This window comes from Pleurodeles waltl, chromosome 3_1 (genome assembly GCF_031143425.1).
Source record: "Pleurodeles waltl isolate 20211129_DDA chromosome 3_1, aPleWal1.hap1.20221129, whole genome shotgun sequence".
Taxonomy (NCBI): domain Eukaryota; kingdom Metazoa; phylum Chordata; class Amphibia; order Caudata; family Salamandridae; genus Pleurodeles; species Pleurodeles waltl.
The window spans coordinates 401004872-401022142 of NC_090440.1; the positions used below are offsets into that span (position 1 = coordinate 401004872).

General features: G+C 42.6%; 1 protein-coding gene across 14 annotated transcripts in view; it reads right to left on the bottom strand.

The window, feature by feature from the left end:
- Positions 1-17271, bottom strand: part of PPIP5K1 (diphosphoinositol pentakisphosphate kinase 1) — a 1126642-nt gene that overhangs the window by 48410 nt on the left and 1060961 nt on the right. For 5 of the 14 annotated variants that reach the window (XM_069222612.1, XM_069222616.1, XM_069222614.1 and 2 more), the window contains one exon: positions 15149-15328. The exons of the other annotated variants lie outside the window; for them this stretch is intronic. In XM_069222612.1, coding sequence (XP_069078713.1) covers positions 15149-15328 — 180 coding nt within the window. The remainder of the gene's footprint in view (positions 1-15148; positions 15329-17271) is intronic. 14 annotated transcript variants of the gene reach the window in all.

Consider the following 17271-nt stretch of genomic DNA (forward strand, 5'->3'; position numbering starts at 1 on the left):
TCACAATGTAGGCAGGATCAATCCAGGGGCCAGTTGCATTGCAATTGTTTCTTCATTGCTCGCGCCTGGTCTCCATGGATTCCAGTTAGTTCCTTGTTTCTTCAGCCTGCCACAGACTTCTGCATTCTGATGTCCACCCGTCCAGTTTTTTCCCTTCTTGCTCTCTTATTCTCTGGAGCAATCTCGGATGTCTGTTTGTCTGGGGACGCGTCTGTCTCTAGAGATTATCGGCCTTCCCGTCATGCCAAAAAACATCCTTCAGCATCACCAAGAAGACAAGCTGTTGACAGTTTGAGCTTTAGCCCAACTGAGTGGTATTGTCATCAATACTGGTCATAATTTGGACCATCTGTGCACGTCACATAGCATTAAGGGCAAACTCTAATCACAAATATCTGGTCCCAATTTGTGACTACTATTTTTGCAACCAATAAAGAATTTTACAAATACCAATTTGGAATGCGTTGTAATCCAACCTATTTTATGAATATTATTGAGGTAGATTGTATATTTGTGACAATCACATGGACGGTGGCATGCTAAGATCAACAGAGCACCATTTTTGTGATCACTTGCCAATAAACTGGGCATTTTTAAATTTCAAAGTAGAGAGTTGGCAGTGGTCTCCTAGACCCTTTTTTTTTTTTTTTTTTTTACAAAATCACAAATGCAAGGGGGTGCCAAATTCTTTCCCTTTTGCAAATGGGTTTCCCACTTCAACTTGGGAGTCAGTAACTTTGATTTGTGTCCGGATTTTGGTTTAGTGGTTATGTAAGGGGATGGAATCCAATTTTAGGAGATGATAAAAGTTTGACTATAATTGGATTCATACATTTGAAAAAACATTTTAGCAAAGTCTGAATGAGAGCAGCTGCGACCATTAAAATGCTAAGTACTTCTAGCCCCAAATGTTGCACTGATTTTGTGCCACATAAATTGATGACCAAGTTACTTACCTTGGATAACGCCTTACCTGGTAGAGACAAGACTACTTACAGATTACTTACTTTTGAATTCTTCCCAGTCACCAGTCTAGATCCAGAAATGTTTTCAGTAGTAGCTCTGTGCAACGGAAGAGGGCATTGTGCTACTACGTAGCGATGTTGTCCATCCGATGTGACATCGAGGGAGTCCATACATTTCCCCCTCCGAAGCGCTGATGTCAGTTTATTCCGTGACTATTTTCCACGAAAATGCAGAGCCGCTTATAGAAAATGTACACGGAAACAGTGTGCCAAAAAAGAGACATCTTTGTGTCAATTAATTACCAATTCCTATTGAAGGTATCTTAATGCCAAGAATGTGATCTTTGAGGGAATAGGAGAAACCAGTTTGCAGAATGGGGAGGATCAGTAAGGAACCTGCTTCTAGATCCTGTCACTACCAGATAAGGCGTTACTGAAGTTAAGTAACTTATTTGTCTTATAGAGACATGAAGCTGCAGTTTCCTTACCTCTGAATTAGATACCAAAGTAATACCATTCCTGGAAGTGGGTCTGTGGACCACTTTCAGACAAGGAAGTCCTGCAGGATCGAATGGGCAAAATCTCAGGAAGAGTCAGGTCACAACAGACCTGATTATCCAGATGGTAATGTTTGGTAAACATGTGCAGGGAAGCCCACGTTGCTGCCTGGCTGATATCCAGGGCTGGAACTCCGCATTCTGATTCAGTGGTCGCAGCTCTGGTAGAATGAGCTTGCAAGCCTTCAGGGAGTTGCTTCTTGGCCAATGCCTAGTAGATTGTAATGCAGATCACGACGGATCCTACTAAAGGTCCCTGACTACAACAAGCCAGTCTAGGAAAAGAAATCAGATGCTCTTAGGAATTTAGGTGAGTAATGACATACGCTACACCATTAGAACTGTGGGAAGGACCACAGGCAAGTAAAGTCATAAAGGCAATGAAAAGCATGGGAATAGCGTTACCTATGGCAGTGGGACAAAAAAATGTCAGAAGTCAACAGACAATATGAACATATTGCTCCCACTGTAGGATCTAAAGCCATGTTCGGCCAGTATTTGGGGGCCCAGAGTCAACAGGCAATTCTACTGAGCTATAGCTCTTTGCCATAAAAAGCCATAATGTAAGCCAACCCTGCTCAGTAAAAGCACAGATAAAAAGGGGGGAATCCAAGAACCCATCTTTGATGGAGAAAACATTGAACAATGCCTTAATAGAAATATGTCGAAGACAACAACACAAACTATCGGTACAGAAACTGCCAGAGATGATAATACATCTCGGATCCTCTATAATGTATAACCACGTAGGACGAAAAGAAAAATAATTACCTATGGGTAATGACAAAAGGAAATCATCTTGAGCTGAGTAATCAGCAATTTAGTACTAATATATGAGGATGGAAAGTCTGGAGGACATCACACACCCCAGTAGAGGCTGCTGAATCATTTACACCAATGCCATCTGACTGAGTAGCCCACAATCAGGTCGCTGATATCAAAAACTTAAAAGAAGACAGCAGGTTTGCTAGTATAAAAAAAGAAGGCCACAACTTGGACCTACAAGAAAGTCAAGGTGAAAAAGATGTCAACACATGGAAGGCGTAGAACAGGAAATTCAGCATCAACACACAACGGTAAGTGATATCAGACAGAAGAGGACATGTCTGAAGTACAGAACGAAAGGTAAAATTCAAAGTCCTATAGGGATAAAACCCCACAAAGCGGAAGTCCGCAAATGGAAAACAAAGTAGTAAAAGCTGAATCAACGGAAGGAGTTTCAACCTAAACAAGAACAACACTTCTTGTTTATAGGAAAAATAATGTACCTACACGAAATAGGAGACATTAAAACCACTAGAAGGTATAAGATAAAGCAAGCCTACTGCCTTCATTATACTAATGGATATGGGCATCTTCCAAAGGAAGGGGGGTACACCGCAAAAGGGGACTATTCCCTTATGAAGTAAGGAACCCCCAACAGTAACGCAGTAGCGTTATAACCCCCCGCCCCTAGAAATATTATGGTACCATATAGAATAGAGTTTAATGAACTGACCAGGGAGACTGTGTCCGAAGGGAGTAACCAATCCATATTAAGAACTAATCCCAAGAAAGACTGAACCATAATGTACAAGATCTACACAGAGCAGGCAACATACCATACAGGCATGAAGCCCGACTTTGGAGAAAACGAAAAGATCCTGCTTCATCAGATGTTAAACCCACTTAGGGCCACAAAGTATATACCTCCCAGATAGCAGCAACGAAAAGCGGTCATCCATGGGCCTTAAGAAACAACAGTAATACCTGCACAATGCAGGACCACCAGACTGGGTGCCATCAGAAAGTGGAATGGTTCTGATGAAGCAAAATAAGGGGGACTAGAGAGGCAGGCAGTACAGAAATAGAAATATTAATATTAGGGCAACTTTAGCAACACAAAAGGATGATGGGTATGCCCAGACGTGGGGTCCCGTGCTCCCCATGCCACTGGAATCAAGCTAGCCTGGCTGACGAAGGGTTATACCCTGAAACCGGTCCTAGGATGCTTGTTTCCAGTCCAGGGAGGACCTGGCTTGGCAGTTCGGGCTAGACTGTTCCCATTGGGAACAGGGTCAAGACTGATTTGCATATAGCTGGGTCCAACTGGAACAGCATGGGTGGCAAAAAAAACGATGGATTTAGGCCCAGATCCTCTGTACTGGGGTTGAATGTTTGATATTGTTCAGCATTTCATCCATCACTTGTTCTTTTTGCATTTGTTGCCCCAAGTGGGAAGGGTATGCCCAGACATGGTTCCCTTGCTCACTGTGCCACTGGATTCAAGCTAGCCTGGCTGATGAAGGGTGATACCCTGAAACCAGTCCCAGGATGCTTGTTTCCGGTCCAGGGAGGATCTGGCCTGGCAGTTCGGGCTGGACTGTTCCCATGAGGAACAGGGTCAAGACTGATTTGCACATGGCTGGGTCCAAACTGGGGTGGCATGGTGAGCAAAAGAACGATGGATTAAACCCAGATCTGTGACTGGGGGTGAGTGTTTGCATTGTCAGCACTCCGTCCATCATCCTTTTGTTTTGCCTTTGGCAATTTCTTACACCCACAGCCCCTGGAATTCTAACACACTTATCTTGGTTGGACACCTCCATTCTTATACCACTTTCCTAGTATATGGAATGCCCCCCCAATAGGGTCCCATGTATTTCTATGTTTTTCCTGCTTGTTACAGTGTATATTTGGTGTGTTGAAATCTCCAAGTGGAGATATACCAAGGTTAGTTTAGCTCTAGTGTTGTAATAAAGAATACTTTATTTTTGCAACACCTGGTGTGGTTCTGTCTTGTGAACAGTTACTGACTGACAATTGTGGTATTGAAACCGCTTTACACTCCTCCTGGATAAGCTTTAGCTGCTCACCACAGCTACCTCTAGAGAGCTTTTGCTACCTGGACACCTAAACACTATTACTAAGGGTTGCCTGGAATCAGTATAGGGTGCCCCAAACACAAAGTGAGCTAGCCTCCTACACATAGTAATGCTTTTTTATTGTATTAGTTTTTACCACACGATTTGCTCTTTTTTTTTTACTAATCTGCTCCAGACCTTTCCATCAGCACTACTCAAATCCTTGTAAGAACACAATCAAATGTGATGCACTACTTTCAATACTGGTGCTTTTAATGATTTATTCTTGAAACACACTATTCTCTGCCTCGTAGGTTTTTCAAATTAAACAATTTGTTTGATTTTTTTAAACACATTGTTGTTTTACCTCATGGGTTTCTCAGAAACGAACAACTTGTTCGTCACTTTATAAATGTTTACCAAGACGGAGGCACTTTTTCCTCCAAGTCCTATTCCTAATGTAGGTTTCCTAATTTTACAATGATTTTAACTTTAAATTGACATTTCCTCATATTTTGGTAGAAAACTGTGCTCGTGGCCCAGTCGCATCTGTTCTGATGATGACCCTAGAATGACCCTGTGGTTGAAATGTCAGGACTCATAATATTTAGTATACCCTTTTTTGGTTTCAGCTTCCACTAGCTCTTTCCTAAATATTTTCTACTTTTTTGCACCGTTATAAGATATATGCACACCTGACTGAATATGAGCATTGTTGCACCATCTTAATACTTTTTAATGAACATTTAGTACCATTTTGAATGTCACGGTGTTTATTTAGCATATATTCTAGTCTTCTTAACACACTATGTGGTGTATGTTTTGTTGTTAAATGTTTCATTGAATGATATATCAAATATTTCCTGCTAAATCGTCCACAAACTTCAAATATTTCAGGCATGTTACCTCATTGAAATATTTTATTTTCATACTGGCATTTCCAACACCTCTAAAATCAACAAACCAAATGGTCACTGAGTTATGAAATTAAGAACTAAACAAGGTTAAAAATCCAAACTGAGTAATGGGTGCTGAAAGAAGAGAATCATAATCATTACGTAGACATAAAAAATTATTTTGGAAAATGTACCTTTTTTGATGATTTCATGTCTTTATCTTTTTTTCCATTTCCAATATCTGGAAACTGAGACCACCTATTTATAGGACTGAAAATCGGTTTCAAATAGAGCATGCTACTCTAAGAAGAAACATTAGTCAGGTCGCATGTTGCATACTATGAATGGATGTGACCTGTCCATGCATACCCTCTCGTTACAAAAGCATTATGTGCTTACCACAACAGTGACAGAGTTTCTGTAGCCAAACAGACAAGAAAAGTGAACAGCAATTACCAAAGTCAGCATAAATAAACCATTTCCATACTAATATACCAGACTCTTGCCTATTATGTGGATAGCAATTACCAAACTTCAAATTGGAAATGGGACATGTTCAAGCAAGTCTTTCAGAGAACATGTTGTGAAGCACCACTTGGGCATCCAACCTGCAATAAGCATCAAGAGCCACAGATACAGTACCTCTCGAGAGCAAGGTTCGTAAATACTCTAAGTAAAAGATTCATGATTTGCAGCAGCTAGTAACCAAAATTACTAACACATCCAGAAATAAATGTCTTAGAAGATTCCTTGACATGGGCATTCCAAACACACACAATGATCACAAATGGACACTGTATCATTTTCCAAGTTATTTTTGAGTGGCAACCTAGTACAATGGTTTGAAAGCCTCTTGACTGAAACCCCTTAGTGAAGACGCAAAGCAAAATTCCTTAATTCAAGTGGACGTTAGGTAAAATTGTTGCCATGAAAAAAAGGATATTTGAATGCATTCTCATTTCATAGAAGCCAAGAGAACCCAATTCTCACTAGTTTCCCACGCAGAAGTAATGGTAAAAAGTGAAGGTTGCATTTCATGGGTCAAAATGTTTGCTCACAAGCACTGCCAAAAGAAAATTAAGGCCTAAAACGTGATCCCCAATCGAATGGAACATGTGCATCAGCCTGTTAAATGTCTTTTCATCATTTCAAGAGACCAAAAAATAACAAACATGCATTGCTGCTATATTTCAAACTGTACTGTTATCAACCATAAAACGGTACTGATTATTTTATAAAATCAATAGCACCACCTCTCAGTGCTGGAGAGTCACTGCTGGTGAACACGTTTTAAGGACTAATATAAAACTTGGAAGGAGTATTCCTGGGGAATAGGTATCCATCAGAATGTAACAGTACAGTTGCTGTAGATATGATGTTATTGAGGCTAATACGGTGATGGACATACACAAGGCAAAACTAGACATGAAGGAAGGGTCTTGTCATGACAGTAGAGGTTCCTTCCCAAAGTAGATAAACTTTCAGCAGTTCTTTTGAATAGTATACATATGGAAATGGCTATCCGCCAAATCCACTAAACAAACTCAATCCACAGTTTTCGGATTTGAGCCAAGTTCGCCAATATCAATCAGTGTGAGATACAGGCTTAGACAGCAGGACTACAGACTGAAAGTATCAGCTGTGGAGTTCCTAAAAACCCCCTTTGATTCCGATGAAAACCACAAATGTGAGAACTTCTAAAAACAAGCCTGGTGATAGGTTTTGAACTTTTGACATTAAATTGATGTGTAGTGTGAGCTACTGAAGCGCACACTGATGCAATGATGTTTACATATCCCCAGCTGAACTGACGACAAAGTTGCAGCCCATCGCTGAGGCAATGATTTCTTGCAATTCTGGACCAAAATGGGAGCATTTTCATTGTATGATGTACAGTAGTAGTATCTTTCATTTTGGTTTTATTTACACCCTTTCAATTACTGGATAAATAAAGTCAAAGGGGGTGTATTTAAGTAAATTCACATGTACTGGCACATGCTGATGGTATCCAAGTGACATTAGTTTGCATCCTGGTAGTTGCAACACCGTTTTTTGCTACTGGTCTTTTAAACTAGTAACACTCATAATTCCATTATATGACAAAGATGTCATGGTGTGGTCTGCGGCTGTTGGATACTTCAGACACAGACAAAAGAGCAAACAAAGTTAATCTTCTCCTGTCTGTGTCACAGTGACTGCAGCTTCGTTAGGATCAGGGAAAATGATCTCCCTCTTAAAAAAGCTTTGAACATCAAGGCCTTCCTCCAATTACTAAGAGGCTCTGAAGCTGTGATTTGTCAAATGGAGAACTAAAAACATTCTGAATGAACATTCTTGTAAGATGGGTATATTCTCTCATTAGGCTACAATGAGAAATGACAACAAAGGGCCATTTAGGCAGCACAGATTTAAAATGCAAGACACCATTTAGGGGGAATTGTAGGAACATTAGTTCCTGTCACCGACTTGAACTAGCGGCTAGCTGAAATTCTGAAACTAACTACATTTTAGGGGGACACAGGTAGTTCCAAAGGACAGGTCATGCTTATGCTATACATGACATAACATGTTTAAAGCCATTTGCAACTTTTCTGGACACACCATTATCAGAGTTTCAAAAAATGATTAGATTGATGGGTTAAGAATACTTTTAGTAACTTTTAGACAGATAAGTTTTTTCTAGAGACATCAATTATAAAATTTTATATTTTATAAATGAATAAATGACATTGGTTGACAAGAGTTATAACCTTTTTACCACCAGTCACTAGTGCTAATCAAAAAATGTATTTATAGCATGCCATACACATCCCAATTAATTTCAAATATATGAGTAACCTGTTACCTTTTAAAACCATTTGGCTAGGTGGGACCTTTACTTTTGAGGGTTTTTGTAGACTCTACACCATGAGCTATTCATTAGTAAAACATTTCATAAAAGTTCACAGCAAAGCCAACCTTATTGGTATAATCTAAGGAAATTTGAAGAAGTGAAACTGCTAAAAATATTGCAGTTTTAGATTAAATGCTAGAAGCATAGTAGGCCTGTGAAACATGATGGCAACTAATTAGAATGGGGGTTTAGGGTCAGCCGACCACAAGAGGTCTGCCCCCCGGGTATATCGAGAGGGTGGTCCAGTCTATTCACTGCCATCTTGTTTGGGCTACAATGGAGCCCCTTGTAGCCCAAGGGTTATATATGAGCTGTTTCGGTCTCCTTGCCATCATTTAGGTAGAGGTGACCTGGTGATTGGTGGCAGAGAGTCTTGGCTGTGATCTTTTTGCTGTGGTTAGTGTTCACGCTTTCGGCAATATAGTGCTTGTTTATTTGATAAGGTTATGGCATCTGTTGAGTCTAAAGTGGTGGAGGTGGATAAGGCTTCTGAAGGAGGCTGGGTACCTCGACTTACTTGCTGGCGGTGATTCAGTGGTGAGCCTGGCATGCTGGCTGTCTGACCGCGTGGCTACGGCAGTGCTGGCTTGTTCGCCGCCTTGTAAAATGTGGGTGGCGTTGGCAGTGTCTGCTAAGGTGAGTCTTCAGGGCCGCTCTGTAGCAATGCAAGCATCCCCATGTAGTGCAGGAAGGGGCGGGGCCTCTGGGGCAGGTGCAGGCCAGGAAGCCAGCATGGGTCCAGTGATGGTGTCCAGAGAGGTGGGCACAGGTGGTGAGAAAGGGGGTTGAGCGAGCGACTGCGTAAGGGTAGGTACGTGGCTGACGTGGGGGTTGGTACAGACAAGGTGAATGGCAGCATGAAAGGAGAGAAGGGAACCATGACAAAAGGTAGTGGGGGGCACCCATATCAGGGTGGACAGCAGGGAGAGCAAAGACAACAAAGGTGACAAAAAGGAGGTGCTTGAAAGCAAGGAACTAAATATTGAGCGGCTACCCTATATGCGTATGACAAAGCCCTTGGGGGCGCATTTGGTGTTGGCTACAAAGGACAAGATTTGGAAAGGAGAGTATGCAGAAATGTTCAAGTTCCTACACAGGGAGCTGCACTCCAAGGAAGGGTCAAAGGAGGAGGAGTACGAGATGGCCAAGCGGCCAAGGGTACCCATGATCATTGAGAACTAGACTGCTGCATTTCTGATATATGCCAGTGCCTACTGTGAAAAGTTTCCAGAGTGATGTGTGGTGATGTTCAAGTATATGGACGTTATACGCAAGCTCAAATTACCTTTGGAGGGTACGCATGAGCTAAGTATGTCGAGGAGATCTGGGTGTGCTTGGCATAGGATCCCGAGGCAAAGTGCGAGGGGACTGGACACAGACCTCTGGCAGCATACCATGGTCCCAGCAATGTTTGGGAAGACTACATTAAAAAGCCAGTGGCTTGCCGATTGTTTATTGGCTCCTTCAGGAGCTCCCCTCCCTGCGAAGGGTGAGGACCGCAGCAAAAAGGGCACAGCAGTACAGAGGGAATATGTTGGGAGTAAAACAAGGGGTTGTGCACATGGCCGTACTGCAAGTTCTGGCACGAGTGCTCCAAGTGCACAGGAAACCATGCCCTCCAGTGACAGAATTCAGGGCAGTGGCAGACATATGTCAGCAGTCACGGGACACAGCAACAGCAGTAATATGGCAACAGAGGGACAAGGGGTACAGGGAGCTGGTGCAAAAGGCTCATACTCCAGTTAAGGTGGACAGGATGGAGTACTGACTGGGCCTTTACAGTCGGCCAGAGGAGGTAAGGATATTTCGAGAGGGATTTAGATGGGGTTTTCAACCGGGGTACCAGGGCCCCCGGATCAGGAAATGGGCAGACAATTTGTGGTCCATGAAAGAACACAGGCAGGCCCGTTTGACGACTGGTCAATGGAGGCCATGATTGCTTCACCAACTGGTGTGTTGCCCAAGAAGGAACAATGGCAATTTCGGTTGATACAGCATTTGTCCTGGCCCAAAGGTGGGTCAGCCAATGATTACATTTTGGAGGACACAGCATCTGTGTCACTTTCCTTGGTAGATGTGGCAATGTCGCTGGTGGTGAAGGCAGGTCAAGGGGCACAGATGGAAAAGTGTGATGTAAAGTCAGATTTTTGGCTGCTACCAGTGAATCCAGAGGATTTCCAATTCTTGGGCATGCACTTTCAGGGACAGTGTTACTAGGACAAGGCACTGCTGATGCATTGCTTAATATCATGTGCACTGCTTGAGTGTTTCAGTTCGTTCTTGCAGTGACCTTTAACTTGGAGCCCAGGCAACAGCTGGCGATGTATTACTTGGATGATTCCTTCCTTGTGAGGGTGCCTAGCTCAGCGAAATTGCCAGCAGATGCTGGAAGTTTTCAAGATCTCATAGGTGACCTGGGTGTTACTTTAGTGCCTGAGAAAACAGTGGGACCGAGTAGGGTGTTGTGCTTCTTGGGGACTACTGATTCTCAAGGGATGGAGGCGAGATTGCAGCAGGACAAAAAGGTAACGATGCAGGCATTGTTGGCAGGCTTCCTCCAAGAAAAAAGTGAAGGTGAGGGAGATTCAGGTGTTGCTGGTGCACCTAAGCTTCGCATGCAGGGTGGTCAGGGCGAGAAGGGCATTATGTTAGAGGCTGGGTTTGACTCTGTCAGGTTTCTCGTTGGCCCACCATCATGTGCGATTATCGGTGGGGTCAAAGAAAATCTCCGGATGTGGAGATTTTCCTTTAATTTCTTCAATGGCATTCCATTGTCTATGCAGGATGATCTGCATTGGGATGGATGATTGGGATTCTCAGATGCAGCAGGAGCCTTAGGTTTTGGTTTATATTAGCAGGGGCAGTATTGCGTGGAAGAATGGCCGGTGCAGTGGAAGACAGGAGGCAGGATCACTATGTTCTTGGAATTCTTTCCTTTGGGTGTGGCTGTCACATTGTGGGCAGTGGAGTTGGTGCACAAAAGGGTGCTATTCATGGTGGATAACATGTTGGTGGTACAGACAGATGCGCAGGTGTTGAATCTGATGCACGTTTTGTGCTGGGTTGCCTCTGGCATAATATCTCATTCAGGGTGCAGCATGTTCTGGGGCTCGACAATGACAATGCAGATACTTTGTCTTGTTTATAGTGGGAGAGATTCCATGGGTTGGCCAAGGAAGGGAACACATGCAAGACACCCATGTCGGAGGAGTTACGATCAGTAGGAAACACAGGATGGTGCAACTGGTGGTAGGGTCTTTAGCTGAGTCAAAAAGGAGAGCATAAGGTCAGGCCTGGGTGGAATTCCTGGTATCAGTGGTGCAGCAGAGGACGGTGGGGTGGCACATGACAGAGGACATGGTTCAGTTCACATTGGACTTGAAGGATGTGATGACTGCAGGAAAACCTGCTGGTATATCCTTTATGGGGAAATTGATGAGAGGTTAAGCACCGTCAGCAGGGGAATTGAGACTTAGGATGCTTGAGGGTTGGGCAAGAGAATAGGGAGACTTAGGAGACCATTAACACAGCAGTTATTTGCAGGGTGCTTCTGCAATTGCCCGTGGTTTGCCGGGGGCTGATGAGGTTTGTTTGTTTTCCACCAAAGGATTTTCTTTGGTACGTTCAATGTATCAGAACTGTTGGGTGGCGGGGGGGTTGGATTGCTGTGGGAGGATGTCTAGAGGAGGGAGGACAGGCTGGAAATATGGCTGCATAGCTTTAAGACTGACCATAGGGTGCAGGGGAGGAGTATGGTTCTACAGGCTTTACCAGCGCTCAAACAATGCCCGGTGGCATAGTGCGACATGTGTGAAACGTGTGCAGAACACACCGTGGGGTCCTAAGGGGTATGGTGTTTAGGCACCAGGCTGAGGCACAAGTTATGGCTTTTCATCTTCTATCAATTTTGTTCAAAGTGCTTAAGGCATTAAGGGTACCTCCCGCAGAGTATGGAACCCACACTTTCTGCACTGGTGCAGCGACAAGACTAGCAATAGGGGCAGGGCACGTGAGGATATTATGCAACTGGGGTGATGGTCATCAGACTGCTTTCAGAGATATGGGGTGGGAGGCAGGATTATGTTTTTGTTCTCCATCTGGGGGGAGAACGACCACGTGTTAGAGAAGGAAGTAGGAGATTATGCTGAGAAGGCATTGCGGGGGGGCTAGCAAGCCCTCAGTAACTGACAGGGCAGTTGGTTTTGGGCCTATTTGTCACCTGGGTATCAAGTACGACAATATGGGATTTTTCAGGGGTGATGGTGTGCGTCTGTTGATGTCTGGCATGGAACTGTATTTGTTGGAAATGAGAGAAGTGTTAGCGAGGACTTCCAAAATTCACAGGTACAAGGAAGGAGAATAAAAGGGACTGCTGGAGTGAGGTGGGGGTTCTTATAAAAAGTCAGCAGGCAGTCAATTTGGGATAGAAGGAGCATAAAAGGTTTTGTATGAATTCACAAATGTTTGACTGCCGTTACCATTGGTGAACCATGTGGAAAGGGATGGGTGAGCAACCTCTCACCTGGACTACGCAGGAAGTTCAAGGTTAAGTATAGAAGTTTAGTTGCTTACAGGCTAATATATGTAGTCATAGGCTGTAGGAGAAAGTTAAGGTTGCAAATTGTTGAAAAGCACTACAATAGGAAGGAGATCGTTGCTGGTTGGGGTATGTGGGTGGGACGGTAGGGGTGTGATTGGATGTTGAATAGTTCATTTGATGTACAGCAAGGCTTTAGTTTTGTAAGGTGGATTTGTTAAGATAAACTTTGAGATGTGCACCAGTTTCAATAAAGCTCCCTTTCATACACAGTACAAGTGGTCAGTGATCTGTGCTGCGCCCCTGTCTCTCAAAAGCTGGCAATGTCAACATGTTTCACTTGCCTGCAATACCAATAACTGACCAAGGTCTCGCCAGTACCTCATGGTTGAAAATAAAAGAAAAAAAATGCAATGACGCAGCCAGTGTTTACTGTCAGAGCAATTTGTGTTTTTAATTTACTTGTTAAGGCGTTAGAGGTACCTCCTGCCGAGTATGGAGCAGCTTGTTCAGCTTGGATTTTTACGGGTACAACCATGGCAGATTTTCCTGGGGGCAACCAAATGTCGGATGCATTTGCTCCAGTGACAGGCTCTACCATCACTACCTCAATGGTATTTTACAAAACAAATTAAGAAATCAGCAAGCTCTTGCTCTTCCTCATTTTAAGAGGAGTAGTGCTTTATAAGACAACATGAATTACATCGAGCCTTACTGTTTGTAGGTGGCCTGACTGAATGTGCAGAAAAAAGAGCATGTGCCCTATGACCTGCAACATGGCGCTGGCCTTCCCGGCTTCCTATTCAAAGGAGACACCTAGCAAATGAGGAATACTGTTGTAAGGATAGCTGTGTATGAGTTTCCACAAGATAAATGACAGTCAACAGTAATCTATGGCACATGTCAAAAGTTATGCTCATTTCACAACTTCAACCAGCATGACCAATGCAACATGAGTAACTCTGTAATGCTGAATTCCTCGAGCACAATGCATTCACACTCATCAACTGTTTTGATTAGCCCCATAACTGCTGAGGTTTAGCCCAAAAATGCAATGTCCTCTCTTTGACATATGCACATGTAAGTGGTCAATGCTTTAAACTTTTACCCATAGGAAAACCCGGGCAATATATTCTATAAATTATTTATATGATTTCTTGGTGTTAGAGAATGCAGTAAACATATGCAGGATTTTTTTTTATTCGTGAAACGGATCAACAAAAGATTTTCTTGTTTGTCCAGTCTAACATTTGAGCACTCAACAGTTTTTAGTCTTCAAAATATATGCATTTTGAACAAAACCATGCTGCCACTTGCAGAAACGTTTCTGTAGTGTAAAGGTTTCAAATTAAACTAGCAACAGGGAGGGACAGGGCAACGAGGTGGTAAAGAGGGCAGAAAAAAAAGTACCTCCCTGAGAGAGCAGCAGAAGGACACCAATATAACCTCTAATAAATACTTGGTTCATGCTCCATGGAAGGGACAAACAAACGAAGAGAAAGTGAAAATGGCACACGCTGAACAATGATGAGCAAGGAAATAAGGGTGATGATGAAGCCACCCAATGGCAAGTGATGGGCAGGTTCTAAGCCCTTTTTGTTTTTTAAGTAACAAAAGATCTTGCACTGTCTCGGGCGAGACCTAAGAGAGGAATGCATGTGTGTGTCACTATGTACAGAACGTCTCTACAGACAAATGCCCAACAAAATAACTGTCAAAACCCTAACACGTTGTTGGGAATGTATGACTATATGATGTTAAGCAGGAAACATTTCTTTGCATCCTTCAGGTGTTTAGGAATAAACTGGTGATCGTCAGAACATAAAAGTGACTGTAATTAGCCTCTTTGGCAAAAGGAATTAGAATACCCGTGCTACCCCGCACCCCCCAAAAAATAAAAATTCTTGTTCTATGTACTATCAATACAAATATTCCACAAATGACAATGATCCATTTAGGCTGCATTAGACCATTTTAGTCTTCAAGTAAAAGGAATATAACTGGTACTGTTAATTTGCAAATCGTGCCAAGATAGCTTGAATGAGATCTACTCATCCTTTCTGCTCATGCAAAATAGCATTATAATCATAGAATAGGGAGAGCGCAAATGTAAGGGATCATGGCCAGGGATATCAAATTCACACAAGAGTCACAAATACATAAAAAAATACAGCAATCCCATTTGACATGGCACTGCATCAAACTAGCAACAACCAAGCAAAGCAGTCTAGAAGCAATCATGACCATTCCAAAACAGATCTAAGACCCAGTCAACAACAGCAAACCTGAAGCATCCTGAGAATATCGAAAAAAAACAAGGGGTTACTTTAATATTAAAATGTGAAAAAGACTAAAACACCATCTTCAAAATCATTATCGAGCACTTAGCATTCCAAAGCAGACATAATCCATGCCTAGACAACCACAGCAGAGAGTGCAGCTGCAAGCGTGCAGTACCGTAGAGGCACTCCAAATCGTCCTGGCCGGAAACCAACCAGTTCTTGAAAAGCCGCAGGTGATAAGAGCACTGGTTCAAATGATGGGCCAAGGCTCCATCCAAGCAGATATTCCGGCCAGGGTTACAGTCTACAGAAAAGTGGCGCAGCAGCTGGGCAACCTGGCGATCTTCAAGGCATTCTGGAGCAGGGTGAACCGGTGTAAGCAAATAGGAGAGAAGGTATGCATGAGGATGAAAAATAGAAGGAAAGAGAAATAATGTAAAGTACTATTGTGGGGTTACATATTAAGAGGACCCGACCTAAATAATAAAAGCATGCTTCTAAGAGGTTGTGCAGGGAGAGAGTCAGTACGGTGATTTCCAAAATGAGTGCTCTTAGACAAGAGATATGATGGAGATATGATTATTGTACAGTTTACAATTTTCACCAAAGACACCCTCAGTGCAATTTACTTTGAATGTGTTATTCACCACTTATAATTTTACAAACTATTAAGGTGAGCCCACAAGCTTAGGATACTAGCAAAAACTATTTTAATAATAATGTTAAAAAGCTCTAATGATCATCATTTTAGAATGCCAAGAGGAGGTATATTCTCTTGAAAGAAGTTTTTACACTGAAAAACTAACTCGCGGATTCTTCAACTAGAAGGGCTTGAAACTATTTGACCATATGCATAAAAATAAAATAGCCAAAAATACTTTGCCATTAGGGTGGTGATCAATGCTTTCTGTCAAATTTGAATTTATTTTAGACTGATCAAGTAACAAGAAGCAACTACATCAATACGAAGCAATTTATGGAGACTGTATTTGTAAATGTAGCTGTTCAAGTAAATCATCTTTAAACTGTTTTGTGAATTTCAATTGTCATTAGAAAGAGGTAAGCTCAAGGATATCGACTGTTGTCCTTACTGGACAAGGTGGCAAAGAGGCTGTTTTCACAAATATATGGAGTGGATAATACTGGATTGCTCTTTGTGAGAAACGTATCTTTGATCACAAAAGTAACAATTGATATGCTGCTGAAATTAGAATAACAAATAGACAGGAGAAAATGACATGCCATAGAAACACATGCAAAATTAACAAATAGGCAATAAATATGAATAGGTTGACCAAGTTACTTACTTTCGGCAATGCTTTTTCTGGTGGATATCTAACCATAAATTCCTCGCCTTCTCAATACCCCAGGCATCAAATGGGATTTGGAATTTTTTCATGCAACAGCTCGTGTGTGCCAACAGGTGGTGCCTTCGGATGCTGCAGTGGTTCAGTCCCACATCTGAAGTGAAGAGGTGGAGGAGCATATAGGCGCCACCCTTGCAGGCTGGCATCAGTTTCACAAGCAACATCTGGCCTCTCAGATAAGGAACAACTGAAATATTGGGTGACAAACAACATGCTCACCCTAAATTGGAGCCTTACAACCTAAAAGAAGCCCACTCTGCAGAATGCAGAGGAGGGCTGATGGTAAGGAATCTGTGGTTAGAAATAAATCCACCAGAAAGAGAATTACTTAAGGCCAGTAACTAGTTCTTCTGATGGATACATTTAACCACAGATTTCCCACCTTTTGAATTTAAAAAAAAGGCAGTTCCTGTGTCAAAATGGTGGGTCCGTGGACTATATTTCACATGAAGAAGTCCTGTAGGAAAGAATGGGAAATCTGCACCTCCCGGCAACCCTTAGAATCGAAGTAGTATTAATGCCTAGTAAAGGTATGGACAGAAGTCCATGTGGCACCCTGTCAGATGTCTAGCACAGGAACACCCTTAGCCCAGGCTGTAGTTGCGGCCTTCACCCTGGTGGAAGGAGTCATAAAGACCTCAGCTGGCTTTTTGTTAGCCGGAATTAGCGCAGTTTGATATACAGAATAATCCATCTAGACAATATTTGCTTCTGGACTGGCCTTCCATTCTTTGTGCCAGCAAATCCAACAAAGAGCTGGTTGTCCAGCAAGTGCTCCTAAGTCCTATCAATGTAGAAATTAGGGGCTCTCTTAGTATCCAGTCAGTAAAGCAACGCCTTCTATTTAGAAGGCTATGGAGGAAAGCAAAAAAAGTCAATTGGCCTCGGCAATCTGAGAGCTGAAGGCGTTGGCAATGTTAATGTATTTGTG